The sequence below is a fragment of the Saccopteryx bilineata genome, chromosome 7 (genome assembly GCF_036850765.1).
Source record: "Saccopteryx bilineata isolate mSacBil1 chromosome 7, mSacBil1_pri_phased_curated, whole genome shotgun sequence".
In the NCBI taxonomy this organism is placed as follows: Eukaryota; Metazoa; Chordata; class Mammalia; order Chiroptera; family Emballonuridae; genus Saccopteryx; species Saccopteryx bilineata.
Window position 1 is genome coordinate 104821850 of NC_089496.1, and position 16098 is coordinate 104837947.

The 16098-nt window shown below is 40.4% G+C and overlaps 1 protein-coding gene across 2 annotated transcripts in view; it reads left to right on the forward strand.

Moving 5' to 3' along the window:
- Positions 1 to 16098, forward strand: part of INPP5F (inositol polyphosphate-5-phosphatase F) — an 82902-nt gene that overhangs the window by 36258 nt on the left and 30546 nt on the right. For both annotated transcript variants that reach the window (XM_066238618.1, XM_066238619.1), the window contains exons 3-9: positions 2138 to 2274; positions 9081 to 9209; positions 9430 to 9597; positions 9711 to 9767; positions 11984 to 12182; positions 12708 to 12887; positions 14489 to 14556. In XM_066238618.1, the coding sequence (XP_066094715.1) occupies positions 2138 to 2274; positions 9081 to 9209; positions 9430 to 9597; positions 9711 to 9767; positions 11984 to 12182; positions 12708 to 12887; positions 14489 to 14556 (938 nt within the window). The remainder of the gene's footprint in view (positions 1 to 2137; positions 2275 to 9080; positions 9210 to 9429; positions 9598 to 9710; positions 9768 to 11983; positions 12183 to 12707; positions 12888 to 14488; positions 14557 to 16098) is intronic.

Consider the following 16098-nt stretch of genomic DNA (forward strand, 5'->3'; position numbering starts at 1 on the left):
TTCAAAGTCAGCAGCAAGAAGGCATGAACTTGGAAGAGGGGTTCCTAATGCTGGCTTGTTTGTTCAGTTGCCAACACTCTAAATTGTTCAGTGTGAAATAGAAATTACTTCTGTGAGGTTAAGAAACCTGTGGTAGTGTCCGGCTGGGTAGCTCAGTTGGTTGGGGCTGTGTCCCAATGCAGCAAGCTTGTGGTTTGGGCCCTGATCAGGGCACATGCAGGAATTGATCAGTGAATGCATGGATAAGTGGAACAACAAGTTGATGTTTCTCTCTCTCTCTTTCTCTCTCTCAAATCAACAAACAAAAATAAAAATTTAGAAAAAGAAATCTGTGGTAAGGCTTTCTTTACATTCAACAAAATGTATTGACATTCAACAGTATGTTATCTTTTATGTGCTTTGTTTATTGTGTGTTAGGTGTTTGGTAACCTTGATTCATCCCTTCCCAGCACTTGGTAGGTCCTCGGTTAATGTTTAATGATAATGAATAATGAAATGGCCTGGAAAAGCCATGAAACTTTGGAGTAAATTTCCACCCTACTGTATAAAGAATTATGAAACACTTCCAAACTCTTGCATTTATGAAATGCCTAAAGCACATCTTCAAAATACTATTCCTAAAATAGTATTTGGAGGAAAAAGTGGAGGAAATTTGAATACTTTGTATCTCTTTAAATTTTTCTTTCATATTTAAAATACATGTCATGTTATTTTTCTAAAATAAGAAATTCCTGAAACACTTATTTCAATTATTTTTGGTGCTAATTAGGTAGTACAGTATTTTTCTTAAGGGTGTAACCTCATAAGTTGAAAAATTGCTTTTGAGTTGGGTCTTGCATAGAGTAGTTTTCATTTTATTAAAAATCTCTTGTGAAAAATAAAAACTTGGATTGGAAAAATAACTGTTGAACCTCTGGGTATTTTTTCTTTCTCTTGTACTTATTAAAGATTTGTTTTGCTATCTTCTTCCTCTTTTTCCTCAATACATGTATAACTTTGCTTAGTCCTAGTGTACACATAATGTATTTGGAATTGCTAATCCATACCTTCTAAAAAAAAAATTCACTGACCAGAATGCAGTATTATGATTCAGTTGTTTTTGTCTTTATCTCTATAAATTATTCTTTTCCAAAGTTACTTAGATTCATTTTTTTCCTCCCTATTTCCTACAATGTGGCTTCATTTTCCATTTGTAGCTAAGTTGGGGTACTATTTGCATTTTGTTTGGGTTACCCCCACATTCTGGTTTATTTGAACAATTTGTTTTTGAGGAGGCATGAAACATTACCATGGTTCTAACAAAAGGGTATACTCAGAGGGCTGTTATTTCCCATCCCTTTCATCATTTCCGTCTCCCTCCTCTTCCGTCCTGTCTCCCTACGCCTTGTAGCTGTCCAATTTCATTAATTTCTAATTTAGCTTACCTCTTGTTTTTTTGGTGAAAATGAGCAGATATATGAATATTTTATTTTCTTTCTTATATAAAGGGTGGACACTCTAGATAGTCTTTTGAACTTTGATTTAATAATATATCCAGTTTATTCACTTAATATATCCTGGCAGTCATATGTATATCCTTATCAGTCATAAAATGCTTCTAATTCTTTTTCACGCTGCCTCGTACTCCAGAGTATATGTGCCTTAGTTTATTCAGCTCTTCTCCAGTGTCTGGACATTCAAGTGGTTTCTGGTATTTTGAAGTTATAGACTGGTTATAGACTTGAGAGTATATACTTGTGTGTTCTTGTGTATCTTCAGGGTAAATTCACAGGTGTGGGATTGCGAGGTTAAAAGTTAAGTGCGTAAGTTTTATTGTTAGGTAGCACTAAATTTCTCTCCAGAAGAGTTGTACCTGTGTGTAGTCCCCACTAGCACTGTATGAGTGCCTGTTCCCCACAGCCTTGCCAGCAAATATGCTGTCATACTTTTTTATTTTTTTCAACCTGATTATGAGTGAGCTTGAACATCTTTTCACATATTTAAGGTCCATTTTTATATTTTGTTGTGTGCTTTACTTCAAAGGGTTATACCTATTGTACATTTTTTGTTGTTGTTGTGGTTGGATTATTCGCCTTCAGCTTCCTAGGACAGTAACACTTTATAGATACTAGACAGTAATATGACTTTTCTCTTTCAGATTTTCCATGGTGGCTTATTTTAATTCGGCAGAAAGCCCTGGTGGGCAAACTTCCAGGAGACCATGAGGTCTGTAAAATTACCAAAATTGCTGTGCTGTCACTTTCTGAAATGGAACCTCAGGATCTTGAGTTAGAGGTAAGCTGCCATCTCAGGAAATTTTATGGAAATTTGATCTAAATATAATTGCAATTATGAGGATTTGGTTTAATAGACCAGAATCATACAATTTTAGAGATGGATAATATCTTTAAAGTAAGTTAATTGCATGGTTTTCAAGCTTCATTTTAGTAGTGGAGCCTTTGTTTTAAAATCTGTGAAATGCAGTATATGAGACACATGAGAGCAGAGCTGTTTTGGTTGAGGAGGTGCTGGGGGGTGGGGATCTGCTGTGAACATCAATGTACTACTTGTTGGTAGGCATTTCTCTTCTTTTCTCTTGGTTATATACCTAGCGATGGAATTGCGGGGTCATAATAACTCTATGTTGAACCTTTTGAGGAACTGCCAGACTGTTTTTCAAAGCAGCGTGCTGTTTAAAAAACCAAGAAGAAGATGATCTATAGAAGGGCATGAAGAATCTGTGAGGTTCAGATAAATGAGGACATAGATGTTCTTCCTTTTGGAAAAAATAAAACATCCTTGAAAGCTTGATAGGCTTATGTTCCACGTCTGCGTATCGTATTTGCGGTATCGCATTGCTTTCATAGCTAACTGCATCATTTTCCATAGTTAGTTTCCCATTAGACATCTGTTTAAAATTTTAGCTCCAGATGGACATAGATAGAAACCAACTTTAAAGTAAAATCATTTATTTTTATTGTCTGAAACAGCAGCAGCCACATCAGCTCTTAACCTGGTTGTGAGATGTCAGTTGCTGGAGTGAGAGAAGAACTGCGGGAGCGGCGGAGCTTGTGGTTTGCTTTCTGAGATCATGGGCGTCAGAGTTGTGATAAGGGCCTAAGCGCACACGCACAGAGCTGGTGGGGCCTCTGGAAAGGGAAAGTGATCCCACTGTCAACACAACGTGTTGTATCCCAAGAGCTCTGTTTAAACAAAGCATTTTAGGTCTGGAAGGATCCCCAGAAGTCATCTTCTCTTAATTTAACCTTTTTTTACAGAGATAGTGGTCTTTACTTTCTTTTCTAAAGGTAACTGGATAGAATATTCTAAATTATTCATTGAAAATGCTTATGTTTGAAGTTATTTTGAATTTTTATTTAGAAAAATCTGTTTGTTTTTGACAGAGACAGAGAGTCAGAGAGAGAGGGATAGATAGGGACAGACAGAAAGGGAGAGAGCTGAGAAGCATCAATTTGTATTGTAGCACCTTAGTTATTCATTGATTGCTTTCTCATATGTGCCTTGACTAGGGGTTACAGCAGAATGAGTGACCCTTTGCTCAAGCCAGCAACCTTGGGCTCATGCGGTGAGCCTTGCTCAAACCAGATGAGCCTGTGCTCAAGCTGGCAACTTCTGGATTTTGAACCTGGGTCCTCCATGTCCCAGTCTGACACTCTATCCTCTGCGCCACCACTTGGTCAGGCTAGAAAAATCAGTTTTAAGACATAGAGATAGACTTCTGGAGAAGATGGTATGACTTTGTGCTTTGCTATACAGATCACAATGTTTATTGGAAGCTTTGGGGACATATTTGTTTCAGAATTCAGGGTTTTTTTTCGTGATTATTGAGAAGGTTATTCCATGTAGTTTTTTTTTAAATTTATTATTATTTTTTTATTTATTCATTTTTAGAGAGGAGAGAGACAGAGAGGGAGAGAGAGGAGAGAGAGACAGAGGGAGAGAAGGGGGGAGGAGCTGGAAGCATCAACTCCCATATGTGCTTTGACCAGGCAAGGCTAGGGTTTCGAACCGGCGACCTCAGCATTTCCAGGTCGACACTTTATCCACTGCGCCACCACAGGTCAGGCTCCATGTAGTTTTTATATGCCCTGTGAGTCTGGGGCATTACCCTATAATACAACATGTTAATACTTCTTAAAGAATCATGTGAGTATTCATAGTAGGGGAGGTAGGTGATGACACCAATAGCCTCATATCAGTTTAGGGTATTTGGTATATTATATATGAGTTGTAACAAAAAATAAACTTTCACACCCTGGCTGGATAGCTCAGTTGGCTAAATCTTCATCCTGAAGCATAGAAGTTGCCGGTTCAATCCCCAGTCAGGGCACATATAGGAACAGATTGATGTTCCTTTCTCTTCCCACTACTCCACCATTCCTCTCCCTCCTTTCCTCCCTTGCTGAAATCAATCAATAAAAAGTAAATAAATAAACATTCAGGTTTGAGAATTTTTGGGATTTTGGAGTTCATAAGGAAGGAAGTTAAGGGGTATTAGGCCTGTATCAGTTCTGTTTCAAGCCCAGGAAGAGGATAGATGAAAAGAAGAAGAAGAAGACATTGGCCTGACCAGGCAGTGGTGCAGTGGATAGAGTGCCAGACTAGGACGTGGAGGACCCAGGTTTGAGGCCCCGAGGTTGCCAGCTTGAGCGCGGGCTCATCTGGTTTGAGCAAGGCTCACTAGTGTGAGCCCAAGGTTGCTGGCTTGAGCAAGGAGTCACTTGGTTTCCTGTAGTCCCACGGTCAAGGCATATATGAGAAAGCAATCAATGAACAACTAAGGTGCCACAAGGAAGAATTGATGCTTCTCATCTCTCTCCCTTCCTGTCTGTTCCTATGTTTCTCTCTCTGTCTCTGTCACACACAAAAAAAAGAAAGAAAGAAAAGAAAAAAGAAAGAAAAAGAAGACATTGCTAGGCCTAGAGAAGTAGTAGCTTCATGGACCATAAACAGAACAGTAGTTTGAACTGAGGCCATAGGCCTCGTGGGCTCTGGATCTGGAAGTGGGCAAGGAAAGATTTGACCCCTACACAGTAAAGGAAACTAAAAGGGCGTCATAGGAAATGGGGGCCTGAAGCCATGCTTAGTACTTAAAACCCAGTGCTAGAGTGGGGCTCCCCGGGGGAGGAAAGACTGTCAGGTCATCTGCACCAAGAGAAATAATTGTGTATAAAGAATTATTCTGTCTGTTAAGCCAGTAGCACTTCCTTTGAGAAACACTGGTCTGGGCAAAAGATAAAAATTTGAATAAATACAATAGCAATCGACATACAGTGGTTGAGTTTGATAGGAGAGACTTTAGGAAGGAGGATAATGGAAGATGACTCTTAGTTTTCTTGCTTAAGTGCTCTGATGGTGGTGTAATGTTGCCTGAGACTGGTCCAACCAGAGAAGGAACAAGATTTGAGAAGCAGATGTTGCTCAGTTTTGGAGATGCTGAATTTGAGCAGCAGTGGCAGCAATAGGGAGAGTATCCTTTTTAACCTCTTCTCTGCTGCCCCAGTGACTCTCTACCAAGAAAGGTAGGGGTAGCATGTTCACAGAAGAAGGGGAGTGAGGCTTTCCCAGGACTACTTATATGCCTCATGGATGAATCTGGAGGTTACCACTTATGTTTGTAGCATCAGAACTCGTTTATTCATTTAGCAAATGCTTACTGAGAGAGACCTCTTATGCCTGATACCGCTAAGACATTAGAGATAAGAGTCAACAGAACAGCTTGACCAGACAATGGCGCAGTGGATAGTGTAAGCCTGCGATGCTAAGAACCCAGGTTTGAAACTCTGAGATCGCTGACTTGAGCGCTGGGTCGCTGGCTTGAGCAGGTGGTCACCAACCTGGCTGGAGCCCTCTGGTCAGGGCACATATGAGAAAGCAATCAATGAACAATTAAGGTGCTGCAACTATGAGTTGATGCTTCTCAACTCTCTCCCTTCCTGCCTGCCCCTGTCTGTCTGTTGTCTCTCTTTTGCTAAAAGAAAAGAAAAAAGTCAACAGAACAAAGATTGCTGCAATTATGGAGCTTAAATTATAGTGGGGGTAGGGGATCAGACAATAAATATCAATATAATAACTATATTGCATGTTGGGAGGTAATAAATGCTATGGGAAATAGAAGTTGAGTACAGTAAGGGGTGTAGAGATTGTGGTAAGATACTTGGGCAGAGAGAACAGCTAACAAAGGCCCTGCAGTGGAAGCATTCCTGACACACTGAGGAACAGCCAGGAGGCCAGGGTGGCGAGGGGAGGACAGTAGTAGGAGATAAAGGCGGGGAGGGAAGAGGAGGTCTGGTTTGGGAGATGTTGAGTTTGAGATGTCTGGTGGAAATCCGAGTGGAAACAGGGTTTGTGAGGTTAGAATTTTGGGAGAGAGCTGGGCTGGAAATACATTTAAGAGGGAGGGTTGGCATATGGATTGTATTTGAATCCAAGACTGGATGAAATCACTGAGGGAGTGAATGTAGATAGGAAGGGGTTATGGACTAAACCCTGGGGTGTTGAGACATTAAGAAGCCAAATGGTTGGAAATGAACCAGTAAAAAAAGATAAAGAAAGTGACCAGTGGAAGCCAAGTGAAGACAGAATATCAGCGAGGGTGAGGAAGTGATGAGCTGTCAGAGCTGCTGAGAGGTTAAGACAAGGACCAAAAACTCACTTTGGGTTTAGCCAAGTGGAGGTCACTGGTCACCACGAAGACAGCAGCTTAGGTGCAGTTGTATAGGGCCAAAGCCAAATTGGCGTGGGCTGGAAGAGAATGGGAGAAGAGCATTTGGAGGTAGTGAGAAGTAAAAGAAACAGGACACTTGCTGGCAGAGGAAGAGACTTGAAGTAAGGTGTTGGAAGAGATACCAGTATGTTCGCATGTTGATGGGAATCACCAGCAGAAAAGGGGAGAGGAGAGAATTGCTGAAATTGTGTCCATCTGCTTAGTTCTTCTCTCCTTCCCCATCAACTCAGTTAGTTTTGCTTATTGGAAGGGAAGTTAGGTTAGCTCAGTGTTGGTAGAAGGACTAGAAATCTTTTTAGACCTCATCTCTAGTTCCCTGTCTTTAATGGTAGGCAGGAACATTGTCAAGTTATCATGTTGTGAACCCATGTGAATAGAGTTTTTGATAGTTTTAATTTTCAAAATGCATAAAGGTAAGATTCCATTATATCCGAAAACTTGGTCCAGTTATCAGTCTTCACTTATGGGATAGTCCCCCCTTTAAATCATTATTATCAAAGCTTGAACTATGTAGCTTTTGTTCTCATTACACTTTTTTTTATTCCTGTGTATCTAGTAACAGTTATTTTGTGAGTAAGACACTATCAATCATTTATAACAATTAGCTCACAATAGGAATCTACCACCTGATGTAGGAATAAAACTAGTGTGTTGAAAAGTGGAATTAGCATATATCTAGTTAGTAGAATTCTTGTGTACCTTTCTGAATATTTGCTTTGTGTGTTGAACCACATGAAATGATATGTAAAACACACTTGACTTTAACCAGGTAGTTGTTTTTATTTTTATTATTATTTTTTTTGTATTTTTCCGAAGCCAGAAATGGGGAGGCAGTCAGACAGACTCCCGCATGCGCCCGGCTGGGATCCACCCGGCACGCCCACCAGGGGGCAATGCTCTGCCCATCTTGGGGCGTTGCTCTGCCACAATCAGAGCTGTTCCAGCGCCTGAGGCAGAGGCTACAGAGCCATCCTCAGCGCCCGGGCAAACCCTGCTCCAATGGAGCCTTGGCTGCGGGAGGGGAAGAGAGAGACAGACAGAGAGGAAGGACAGGGGGAGGGGTGGACAAGCAGATGGGTGCTTCTCCTGTGTGCCCTGGCCAGGAATCAAACCCGGAACTCCTGCACTCCAGGCCGAAGCTCCACCACTGAGCCAACTGGCCAGGGCCTAACCAGGTAGTTGTTTTTAGAACCTCTGTGCTCTTTCTGATATTAACACATCTACATCCTTTTCCTCACCTTTGCCAGTTGGTGTGCACGTTTCCTGCAGCCTCTACTGATGGCTTCTTCAAATTAAATCTCTGGATCTACAGAGTATTTTTGTTGTTGTTGGTTTTGTTAGTGTGTGAGGACAGGAGGAGGGGAGTGGTTGAAATGTCCAGCTTTTGAGACTCCCAGAAGACCAGACCTTTGCCATCTTCTGAACCAGAACACTCAATTAACCAGCAGGAATGAATATTTAGCACAAATAGCTGTAAAATAATGCCCCTGAAGCATAGAAAGTGTGTATTTTGCAATATTTTAAATTTTAGATACCAATTTTTAAAGCATTAACTGGAGCATTTTATTATTCAGTTATATTAACTATAGTTATGATCCTAACCTGAATTTTCCACCCTCAAATCCTAAGTATATATATCCTGTCCTGTATTCTTTGCTTATGCTTTACTGCAACTTTCTAATCATTGAAAGCGCAGCTGTGTTTCCCAGTGTGAGTTGTGTACTTGGTCATTTTTCTAAGTCTCGAGGTTTACTTTTCTTTTTTGGCTTATTTTTTTTACCAAGAGAGACAGACAGACAGGAAGGGAGAGAGATGAGAGGCACTGGGTCATAGTTGGGGCACTGTAGTTGGTTACTGATTGCTTTTTTTTTTTTTTTGTATTTTTCTGAAGCTGGAAATGGGGAGAGACAGTCAGACAGACTCCCGCATGTGCCCGACCAGGATCCACCCGGCACGATGCTCTGCCCCTCCAGCGCGTCGCTTTGCCGCGACCAGAGCCACTCTAGCGCCTGGAGTAGAGGCCAAGGAGCCATCCCCAGCGCCCGGGCCATCTTTGCTCCAATGGAGCCTTGGCTGCGGGAGGGGAAGAGAGAGACAGAGAGGAAGGGGGGGGGGTGGAGAAGCAAATGGGCGCTTCTCCTGTGTGCCCTGGCCGGGAATCGAACCCGGGTCCCCTGCACGCCAGGCTGACGCTCTACCGCTGAGCCAACCGGCCAGGGCCACTGATTGCTTTTTGAGGTTTACTTTTAACCACAGTGCATGAGCAGTAGCATCCACTTCTGTACTCAGCCTTGAACATTTGACAAGCAGATATTAATAATAATGGATTCTCTCTCTCTTCCTAATTATTTAGCTCTGTAAGAAGCATCATTTTGGAATTAACAAACCAGAGAAGATTATACCATCTCCTGATGACTCGAAGTTTCTACTGAAGACCTTTACGCATATTAAGTCCAATGTGTCTGCTCCTAATAAAAAGAAAGTAAGAGTTTAATTAATATGGGCATGGAATTCATTTTGATTAGTTTTAAATTGAGGGGTAATTTTCCTGCCTGTAAACTTATTTTCAAACCACTTGTTGTATTCCAGCACTGTCTCTGCATGTCCCTGAGTATCCCCACTTCCTTCCTAGGAAAGTGTGTGTTATCCACGTACTGCTTCACATGTAATTCCTGCAGTGACAGTAGATTCATGTTTTACAGGTTAAGGAAAGTAAAGAAAAGGAGAAGTTGGAGAGAAGATTACTGGAGGAGTTGCTGAAGATGTTCATGGACTCGGAATCCTTTTACTACAGCTTGTCCTACGACCTGACCAATTCAGTGCAAAGGCAAAGCGCTGCAGAGAAGGACCCCCGGCCCCTCTGGCAGAAGGTACCTCTCGCGGTTCAGAGCAGGCTCTACCCTCCAGAACAATTATGGACTCATTCTGCTTTATAGCAAAACTGAAACAAGTTTCTCAACTGTCTGTTCTCTACCTGTTCCAGGTTGATGACCGATTTTTTTGGAATAAATACATGATACAAGATCTAACTGAGATTGGTGTGAGTAGTTGTTTCTAAACTATTCTAAGATAATTATAGTTAAGCAAATATTTTTAGTGTTAAAATCAACTTAAAATCTCACTGTAATGTTTTCCCCTACAACATGGGTATCGTTCATCCAGATGGGGAAACCAAGGCATCTGGTATTTTAAGGAGTTCACAGTTCTGCTGCGTAGCTAAAGGCCTGTCCTTTTAGCAGGTTCCCATGGGATAGTAGTAATTTAAACCTGGGGAACTAATTTTCCCAGAGTTCCTATAAAAGAGGTATTTTGTTTACCCATTGGGAAGGTTGAAGCCCAGTTGTCCTTGAATGATACCAGGCCATTTAACTTTCCTGTTTCCTCATCTGGGAATTAGAGTAGACAATCTCCAAGCATATTATAGTATTGCCAGTATTTGAATCAGGGAAGGCAGGGAATATGATGAGAATCCTTCTGACTTGTTGACTACTTTCTTCCTTTACTCTGTTACATCTGTTGGAGAATTATGACTGTCCAATGACAATTCATTTATTTACTTAATCAACAAGAATTTGTGTAAGGCCTGCTATGTGGCAGTTACTGTTTATGACACAGCGTGGGCAAATAATTGATCAGGATCATCTTTATCTTTTTCTTAACCTTTCAAAAATTTTAAATCTTTTTTCTTCTTTCTATTTCTCTCAAATGGTGGGGGTTAGTATAAATGATTTTGACCATGTAGCAATGCCTACCACTACATATCTATCATTTCTGTATTGAGAATAAGGCATAAAAATGGCCTCACCTCTTTTTATGATGCTGAAACTGTTACCACCACAACTCTGTGACAGGGGATAGCCGTAAAGGTGTCTGTAATGAGTGTTTGCTCTGTTTGCTGACATATTGAGTTCTTTATCTTGCAGAGGTTTTTTTTTTTTGCAGACACTTTGCATTGCCATTTAAAACTGATGGTTTGCAATAAAGGTGGCATTTGGCAACATACATTTCTCTGTTCCTGTCAAAAGTTTTGCATTTATTGTTAGAAGTAAAAATATACAAAGAATGGGAGTGGTGATAAGAATAAGGAATGCATATAGACCCTTCACTGTTTTCAGCCCCGCTCTAGGACCTTGTCTGCAGCTCCATACAGCAGAACTGTGAGATAGCACCTGGAGTCTGTGGTAGCAGGTGCATGTGGAGCTGATGCTGAGATTAGGGCTAGATAGAATGATGGAGATAGGAGAGAAAGAGGGACTAAGGACGACTCCCTGGAGAGCTCATTATTTATTATTCCTGCATACAGTCGGTGAGAAATCTCAGTATTCTTAGTCTGAAGACACAAGAGAGGACATCTCTACATTTAATTAATACTCTCCTAATTATGTTAAATGACTTAAAAATAAGATATTTATGGAAAGGAATTTTTATTTTGTTGTTCATTTACTACTTTTAGCTTGGCAAAACAAGTATTTTTCTGTACTAGAAAATACAGTAGGGCCTGGCCTGTGGTGGTGCAGTGGATAAAGCATTGACCTGGAACGCTGAGGTTGCCGGTTCAAAACCCTGAGTTTGCCCGGTCAAGGCACATACAACAAGCAGCTGCTACGAGTTGATGCTTTCTGCTCCTCCCTACCACCCTTTCTCTCTTTCTTTTTTTCTCTTTCTCATTTTCCTCTCTCTTAAAAAGAAAAATGGAATAGACCTCTGTTTCATAATAAAGTGATCAGAGTTGGTTGTATTTTATTAAAGGCTTAATACAGGTAGGAATTGAAAATCAATACTTAAGCTTTATTTTTCCTATACCAATAGGAGTACTCATAATCCCTATATTTGTTAAATAGTTACTATAAGCAGGCACTTTACTAAACACTCTTTATATTTTACTCATTTAATCTTCACAATAACCTTATGGAGTAGTAGTTTGTGCTGGTTTTCAAAGCAGAACATCCAGGCATTGGTGAGGTGCAGTGATTCAGCTGGTTGAGTTAAGGGTTTAGGGCTTGAATTTGTTCCCTGGTGGCCTGACTCCTATGCTGTGGTCCCTCTCAGGCAACTCTTTTTTGAATGAGCCTTATAAAGAAAGGCTCTCTTCTCCACCTGTCCTCCCTCCCTCCATTCCTTTGTGTTCTTCAGTAAGCAGAGACTGTGGTTAAAGAGTGGAAGGTTTCTGCTTCTAATAAACTGACAAATATGTGCTGGCTACTGTTTGTTTAAGTACAGCCTAGAAACAACATGATGTTTCTATATTGTTTTCAGACACGAGATGTGGACTTCTGGATTATCCCCATTATCCAAGGTTTTGTGCAGATTGAAGAACTTGTGGTTAATTATAGTGAATCATCTGATGAAGAGAAAAGCAGCCCAGAGACCCCACCTCAGGAGGCCACCTGTGTGGATGACATTCACCCACGATTTCTGGTGGCTCTCATTTCCCGTCGCAGTCGGCACAGAGCAGGTGAATGGAGGGCTGTCAGAGCATGTAAATCATATGCGGTTGAGAGTGAAAAGCCTGCAGGGGTGCTGAAATGCTGCTGACAGCATGGATTTGGAAACAGTTGGTTTCAAAGCGCTCGGTGACTGTGATGTGACCGTGGACCAATTATTGGAGAGTCAAATGGGGGGGGGTTAACAGAAGGACAAAGAAAGGAGGTATATATAAAAAGAGAGAAGCAGGTCCCTTGGGATAAGCTTCTGAAATAGCGATGTTCCTCCTGATGGCTGCCTCACAGAACTAAATCCTTCCCGTGCGCTAGCGCCTCTGGGAAAACCCTTCGCTTTCAGTGCCCAGGAGCGATCTTAGCTTCAAATTGTAATAAAACAATGATGCATTCCGTTATGATCTGGGTAAGTTGATACAGTTCTGCCTGGCAATTTCACATGAGATCCCCAAGGCTATTCTGAAAGAGAGAGATTTGGTTAAGAAGCATAATCTACTCAGACTAAATTTTTTAAAAATATTGCTGTTTTCTGTTTTATTTAGGAATGCGCTATAAACGAAGAGGAGTGGATAAAAATGGAAATGTTGCAAATTATGTGGAGACTGAGCAGCTAATTCATGTTCATAATCATACCTTGTCATTTATTCAAACAAGAGGCTCTGTGCCGGTCTTTTGGAGCCAGGTTGGGTATCGATATAATCCAAGACCCCGGCTAGACAAGAGTAAGCATGTCAGTTATTTAGTTTGCAAATGATTTCAGATAGAGTATTTAAAAAAATATATTAGATACTTTATAGCTTTGGATTTGTTTTGCCAGATACTTCATTCAAAACAATAAAATAGCCTGACCAGGCGGTGGCGCAGTGGATAGAGTGTCAGACTGGGCCGTGGAGGACCCAGGTTCGAGACCCCGAGGTTGCCAGCTTGAGCGTGGGGTCATCTGGTTTGAGCAAGGCTCACCAGCTTGGACCCAAGGTCTCTGGCTCGAGCAAGGGGTTACTCAGTTTGTTGTAGCCCCCGGTCAAGGCACATATGAGAAAGCAATCAATGAACAACTAAGGTGCCACAATGAAGAGTTGATGCTTCTCATCTCTCTCCCTTTCTGTCTATCTGTCCCCATCTGTCCTGCTCTCTGACTCTGTCTCAGTCACTCCAAAATAAATAAATAAATAAAATAACTCATACAGTGAAATTTAGTAGAAAGTGATATAAACATAAGAATAATGATTGTTGTCAATTTAAGTAATTAAAAAAAATTTTAATTATTAAGTGAGAGTCAAGGAGGCAGAGACAGATTCCTGCATGCACCCCAACCAGGATCCACCCGGCAAGCTCCATACCAGGTTATGCTCTGCCTGTCTGACTGCTGCTCTGTTGCTCAACAACTGAGCTATTTTAGGGCCTGAAGTAAGGCCATGGAGCCATCCTTGGCCCCTGGGGCCAACTTTGCTCGAACCATTGGAGCCATAGCTGTGGGAGGGGAAGAGAGAGAGAGAGAGAAAGATGGGGGAAGGATGGAGAAGCAAGTGGTTCTTCTAGTATGCCCTGACCAGGAATCGAACCTGGGACTTCCACATGCTGGGCCAACACTCTACTGCTGAGCCAACTGGCCAGGGCCAATATAAATAATTTAACAATAAATAATTCCCCAACAATAGAATAAAACAGCTTATTTTAAACTTTAAATTATTGTTTTTTTGAAGAGTATTTTGTTGAATGTTTAATTTCGGAAAAGGTCAAATGAAGCCAATATTTTTAGAACCAGGAAATACCTTAAGATGGCATATACAAGATAAGATGCCTTTACTCCATGCCTCACTGGAAATGTTTGTTGTTATTTTTTAGTTATTCAGTATTTAAATTCTTTCAGTATTTTAACTTGAGCACTGGAATAGCTAAGTCATGTCAATCTAATAATGAATTGCTTACTGAATGAGGTTGATTTTTAAAATTGTTTACTGAATATTTTTCTCTCAAATCCTATATATCTGAGAATTCAGTAAAACTTCAGTTTTTAATATACTTGATTTAGAGGGGTTTTTATTCTTTTATAATAAACCACATGAAACCTTTTCTGACAAGTAGGCTAGCTATACTAATAAATGTTTTTTATAATTTCACAGTTTGTACTTTATGTTTCAATTGGGAAAAAGATCAGAAATCTTTGCCTTAGTATTACATTTAAAAATATTGATTTTAGAAAATCTTAGTTACATTTGGGCTGTCAGTAAATTATTTAAAAGTAAGAGTAAAGATGGAATAGATATTGATTTCTGCCTTAAACATGGAAAGGAAAAGTAAACTTGGTATCACTTCTTTGTAGGTGAAAAGGAAACTGTTGCTTATTTCTGTGCCCATTTTGAAGAACAACTGAAAATTTACAGAAAACAGGTGGGTTTTTTTGTTTTTTTTGTGTGGTTTTTTTTTTTTTTTTGTATTTTTCTGAAGTTGGAAACCGGGAGACAGTCAGACAGACTCCCGCATGCACCCGACCGGGATCCACCCGGCATGCCTACCAGGGGGCGATGCTCTGCCCATCTTGGGGCATCGCTCTGCCGCAATCAGAGCCATTCTAGCGCCTGAGGCAGAGGCCACAGAGCCATCCTCAGCGCCCAGGCCAACTTTGCTCCAATGGAGCCTTGGCTATGGGAGGGGAAGAGAGAGACAGAGAGGAAGGAGAGGGGGAGGGGTGGAGAAGCAGATGGGCGCTTCTCCTGTGTTCCCTGACCGGGAATCGAACCCGGGACTCCTGCACGCCAGGCCGATGCTCTACCACTGAGCCAACCGGCCAGGGCCAACAGGTGGGTTTTGATCTGTAGTAGTAAATATTCTTTCATATTTAGAAGTGATTGTGTATTTGGTTCTTTAAATTTCATGAAAATAACAATGTACTATTCATTAAGCGAAATGGCATTTGTCATGAAGTTAAAGAACATATATAAGCTAAGATTATTTTTAATATTCTTTACAAAATATCATTGTTACTTTAGACCACTTTTAGATAAGAGATTAATCTACTATTAATTATTATGATTTAAGAAAAATGTGAAGAAATGAAAAGCATCTCTCAGTACTACGCATATAGTTCTACCTCAGACAGGGCACATACAGGAACAGATAGGTGTTCCTGTCCCTTTCTTCCTTCCTTTCTCTCTAAAAGCAATAAACTAAAATAAATAAATTTTTATGTTGCCACAGCTGTTTATCTTTTTCTTTTATTATTTATTGATTGCTTTGAGAGAGAAAAGCATTCATTTGTTGTTCCACTTAGTTGTGTATTCGTTGGTCACTTCCCATTTATGCCCTGACCAGGTATTGAACTTGAAACTCTGGTGTTTTGGGACGATGCTCTCGGCTGAGCTAACTGGCCATGGCTCATCTATTTCTTTATGCCCTCTTGTTTTTTATGTTATGCCAAGAAAGTCATGTTCCATTTTACATTATCCCAAAGTTTATTACAGCTTTTCTATAACTTGAAGAAAAAATATTTAGATTAATGCATCGAAAATTTCTTTTGTGTATGAGATGTTGGGAGCTAAAGTTTTTTTCTCCCTATATAGATAGATAATTATCTCAATACCATTTATAGAATAGTCTATATTTTTCCCAGAATCATATTGTTACCATATCTTAGATTTTTTAGTATACATAGGCCTGTTTCTAGGTCACCTGTTCTATTGAGTCACTCATTTCTACACTAGTACCACAGTTTTAATTGCCATAGATTTACAGTATGTTCTGCTCTTCAGTGGGATAAAGCCCTCTATCATTAGCTTTCAAAATTTTCCCACATATTTGCTCTTCCAGTGAACTTCAGAATTAAATTATCAAGTCCATAGAAAGATCCTGATCAATTTTGATTGGGATTATTGAGTATATAGATTAATCTGGGGAGACCTGACTTCTTCACAATGTTGCCATCTAGCATGGTAT